Genomic DNA, 4,722 nt, shown 5'->3' on the forward strand with positions numbered 1-4,722 from the left:
ATGTGCATGAATAGCCATGTTAAAGAATACATTTAGTTAATAAAAATGTGGTGGTTGGACTACAATGTTACTGAAGTTACTCCTTGGTTTACTCTGTATGTCTCTGATGCAAAATGATGAAAGTAGTGATGATTCCAAATGGGAGAGTCAGGTGAAGTCTTTTTATTTCTAATATTAACTAGATATAGAAAGGTATATTGACTTTGTAATGTAGCATAATTAATGTGAGTAAATCAGCAAGTTAAAATTAGCCTAAAGCTGATAAATTCTGACTATAAAACAGGATCTGGCCAGGAGACAGTCTACATCTCCACTGACTACTCCATAGCTCACACAACCCTCAAAGCAACTCTTTCTTGCTAATTAGGAGGTTTCCTATGTTTTCCAGTGTCCTGGATGTTGATGGTCCTTCCAGTACCTGTGGTATTGATGTTGAGCATCCCAAGTTGGATGAATGCTATTCCTTTAACCCTTCAAGAGGGCTGCCTTCTGTCGCTGTAGAAGTTCAAATGAGTGCCTCAAACATTGTAGAGGCTCTTGAGCATCTGATGCAATATTTTGCTAACAAAAACAGACCTTCCCTGCTTTGGTATTAATATTCATAGGAAGGAATCAGGTTTATTCGAGGACTGGCAACCTTGAGAAGACATAGGGAGTTTCCTTCCGTCCTTCCTTCCTTTCCTACTTCTTTCTTTTCTTTCTTTTTTTCTCTCAAGGTTCTACTTTGGGCTTCATAAGGACTCATGAAGAGGGAAAGTAGTTACAGTCAGCAGGGGTCTTCTTGTCCACAGGGCATGTCCTTTTTTGCTGGTCTGAACATGCCAATCAATGAACTTGAACCTCTGGTAGGTAGTTAGCTAAAATCTGAGCAAAGTGTTCTCCATTAAGAAGGATTGGGAAGGTCCAGAAGAGCTAACGGGGCAGGACAGAGAGCTAAAGGGGTAGGAGAGGACAGTTCCAAAGGGGCTGCTACATTTCTTTCTTCTGTAGTCCTTGTGGCATGCTAGCATTGCGGCACACAGTCACCCTGCTTTCAGAACTTGGGAGAGTAAGCTCTGCGCTTGGAGAAATTGCCTGGTGGGCTGGCTGCCTTAAGAAGACCTGGCCCACCCCTGGTGACTGGCCAACTCACCGGATGTGGAGGATGTCTAGTGAGACTTTGTGTTTGGGGGAAAAACTGGTTCACATCCTTGCCAGCCATCCCATCTATCTACTCTCGCTATCTTTGGATAGAATATTTTTTGAATGAATTTAAGTGTGAATGAATGAATGGAAGAAGCAAGGACAGGATGGAGTGAGTGTATCTACAGGCTACAAAGACTACTGGACACTCAGAGATTCTCATGAATTGCAAATTTATTGACTGAGGCACTGGAGTTGGGAGGTAGTCATTCAGAAACCAAGCGGAAAATCTGCAGAACAAGATGGAGCTTGAGCGACTCAAAGGCTTCTTCTGGGGCAGGGGGAAGTGTTAAGATGTGAAGGGTCTGGAAACCTCGAGCAATCTCATGAGAAAGTTAAGCCTGTTGGCGCCCACGGAGAACACCTCCAGCTCCTTTGTCTCCGTGGCAACCTGGGGACCTTACTTGCAGGGCCAGGTAGGCGCCTGCTTCTGCTGGGTCTGGTGGCAGACCGGGACGCCCTTGCCACCTCCAGAGCCGCCCCCAGAGGAGCCGCCGCCGCAGCTAGAGCCGCCGCCGCCCCCGGAGTAACCGCCTCCGCAGCCACCGCCGCCACCCCCGGAGGAGCCGCCGCCACAGCCACCGCCGCCACCGGAGTAGCCTCCACCGCAGCCGCCGCCGCCGCCGCCGCTGGAGTAGCAGCCGCCGCCGCCGCCACCAGAGGAGCCACCTCCGCAGCTACCGCCTCCGCCTGAAGAGCCCCCTCCGTAGCTCTGCTGGGGGGCGCAGGAGGTCTGGGTGGCCTGCTGCGACGAGTAGTAGCCCCCGCCTCCACCGGAGGAGCCGCCACCGCAGCTGCCGCCGCCACCGGAGTAGCCGCCGCCGCCTCCACAGCTGGAGCCGCCACCGGAGGAGCCACCACCGCAGCTGGAGCCGCCGCCACCGGAGTAGCCGCCTCCGCAGCTGGAGCCGCCGCCACCGGAGTAACCGCCTCCGCAGCTGGAGCCCCCGCTAGAACCGCCTCCGTAGCTCTGGCTCTGATACTGTTGGGCCGACCCGGAGGAGCCACCGCCGCCGCCACCTCCGCAACTGCTGCCGCCGCCGCCGGAGTAGCCGCCGCCGCCGCAGCTGGATCCACCACCTCCGGAATAGCCGCCGCCGCAGCTGGAGCCGCCGCCGCCGGAGTAGCCGCCGCCGCAGCTGGAGCCGCCGCCGCCCCCGGAGTACTTGCCCCCTCCGGAACCACCGCCGCAGCTGGAGCCGCCGCCGCCACCCGAGGAGCCTCCGCAGTAGGAGCCGCCGCCTCCTGATCCGCCTCCGCAGCTGGAGCCGCCGCCCCCGCCTGAGTAGCCGCCACCGCAACTGGAGCCGCCGCCGCCGCCACCGGAGTATTTAACACCCCCACCGGAGCCGCCACCGCCTCCACAGCTAGAGCCGCCACCGGAGGAGCCGCCGCCGCAGCTGGAGCCACCGCCTCCGGAGTAGCCGCCGCCGCCACAGCTAGAGCCACCGCCGCCAGAGTAGCCGCCGCCGCAGCTGGAGCCACCGCCTCCGGAGTACTTGACGCCCCCACCGGAGCCGCCTCCGCCGCCACAGCTGGAACCGCCTCCGTAGGAGCCACCGCCTCCGCCTCCGCAGCTGGAGCCTCCTCCAGATGAGCCGCCTCCACAGCTGGAGCCACCACCGCTACCACCGCCGTAGTAGCCGCAGCCGCCACCGCCGCCGCCACCACCACCGCCTCCTCCACCGGAGGTCTTTCCACAACCCACGGGAGGACAGGGAGTAGGCTGCTTTTTCTGGTGAGACATCTTGTTTAAGGAGAAGGGGAACCCTGGAGGAAGAGTAGAAGAGCATCATTGGACTACCAGCAAGAGGATGCTGCGAAGGAAGCAGCTACATCCATGGTAGCATCTTTCTGACTCCCAGCATCACATGGCCCAGGCTTCTGGACTCCATTTAGGGGCTGCAGAGTTATTGCTAGGACAAAAGCCCAGTTAGTGGTGCCCCTTCTCCCTCAACCCTGCCTGACTTCTGCTGTGTGATTTGGAGGGCAGAGTGGCCAATCATCCTCATCTGTTTCTTATCTTCCATCAAGGAACACTCCACCTCTTAGGAAGCTCCCAAGTCCCAGTCCTGATTCTAAGTTCAATAGAAAGTTTCAATAAATCTCCGCCTGGATTTATTCCAAGAACAACAAGGAAATATTTGTTTGGACATTAGCAGACTGTAGGACTCTTTCTGCAAAAGCCCTTGGTTCAAACTCTTGATCTATTCTACTGAGTGATGCTTCAAGGGTCAAATATTAGACAAGAGAGCTCTACTGTGGCCCTGCCTGAAAAAAAAAGAGGCACTGAACCATTTGGACCAGCACATCTGACCAGAAGATAGCAGACATCTTTTGGGGGATAGGCAGGAGTCTAAGTTTGGTAGAGAACTGCAGCCAGTAGGAACTTGTAGCCCAGCATCTCACAAGTTGCCCAAATGGCAGAATATCTGCCTCTGTAAATTAGGGCTTGGGTTTTGGTGGCTTCTCCAATATGCCCCATCAATATCATTCTATGACTTATCCTCCCCATCCTCTGACAGTGGGTTCAATTTCTCCTGATAGGCTCATAAGGTTCATCCAGTCCATGGCAGGATGCCTTGGGCATCCACTGCAGAACCCTGAGCACCTTGGGTACCAGAGAAGTAGGAGGTAGTTCTCTCTTTGCAGAGTTTAATGTTCTGGCCAGAAGACCAGAAACATCACCTGCCCAGCAGCAACTTACCATTCTCCCAGTGCTTTCCTAAATCCCTTCTCAATTTGAATGCAGTAGCTTTCAAAGGGGGAGATGGGCCCTGCCCCCTTAACCTCTGCAAGCTGATCAAGGCCTCTGGAGAGACCAGAGAGCCAGGAGAACCCACACTTACCCGAAGCACCAGGGGAGGTGAGTGAGGGAAGGAGATGATGGTGATGTGAGGGACACTGGAGCTCCTGAGGTTTTATACTCTTTGCCTGCTCTGACTCATCTATTGATCAAGCACCTCCTTGAGCCTGGCCTCAGTTACGTGACTAGTCAGTCACTCTTGGCCCCACCTCCTTGTGATTGCAAGCAAAGAATTGACCCATTCATGAAGATTTGGAATTCTTGGGATAGGGATAGGCGTTGAGCTTATGACTGGCCACTTCTCTGATGTAACTGAGCAGATTGGTCATTGGTAATGGCCAGCCAGAGTGGATGGCAGAAATTGTTTTCAAAATGTCTGATCTGGGTTGCATGCCATAACCAGAGGATGATATTTGAGGAATAAGTTCCAGACTTGTGAAGCAGCATAAGGGAATCTGGAGATCATAGTCACTAGTCCAAGAAGTAGTATCTTTCAAATTTTGCTGCTTGATTCCTGGTCTCATTACTTTGGAAATCCTCAAAACATTAAAATCCAACTCTCTGTTTGCCATAATCTCTACTTTGGTTTCATGAATGCTTTGTTGGGGTGTTTCTGGCCTTCTTATTGGTTGTGAGCATTCATGAGTCCCCAGGTCCCAGTTCTGGATGAAATACCATAGTCAGCACTGTAATGACCATGACTCTAGGTTACTTTGAGTTGTTTCTGGTGATAG

General features: G+C 53.6%; 1 protein-coding gene across 2 annotated transcripts; it reads right to left on the minus strand.

The window, feature by feature from the left end:
- Positions 1-1,338: 1,338 nt before the first annotated feature.
- Loricrin (loricrin cornified envelope precursor protein) lies at positions 1,339-4,376 on the minus strand. Of its 2 annotated transcripts, none has more exons than XM_051198852.1 (2): positions 4,032-4,376; positions 1,339-2,952 (listed from the first exon to the last, which is right to left on the minus strand). In XM_051198852.1, exon 2 carries the CDS (start codon positions 2,927-2,929, stop codon positions 1,583-1,585), a length of 1,347 nt encoding a protein of 448 aa, XP_051054809.1. In that variant the 5' UTR covers positions 2,930-2,952; positions 4,032-4,376; the 3' UTR covers positions 1,339-1,582. The 2 variants fall into 2 exon arrangements, with proteins under 2 accessions (XP_051054809.1, XP_051054811.1); XM_051198854.1 differs by lacking the exon at positions 4,032-4,376 and adding an exon at positions 3,890-4,022.
- Between the last annotated feature and the right edge of the window lie 346 nt (positions 4,377-4,722).

The sequence above is a fragment of the Phodopus roborovskii genome, unplaced genomic scaffold (assembly GCF_943737965.1).
Source record: "Phodopus roborovskii unplaced genomic scaffold, PHOROB, whole genome shotgun sequence".
Taxonomy (NCBI): domain Eukaryota; kingdom Metazoa; phylum Chordata; class Mammalia; order Rodentia; family Cricetidae; genus Phodopus; species Phodopus roborovskii.

What these genes read in the sequence shown, in the direction of transcription:
- Loricrin (XM_051198852.1), bottom strand. Translation starts at nt 2,929, where the DNA reads ATGTCTCACCAGAAAAAGCAGCCTACTCCCTGTCCTCCCGTGGGTTGT.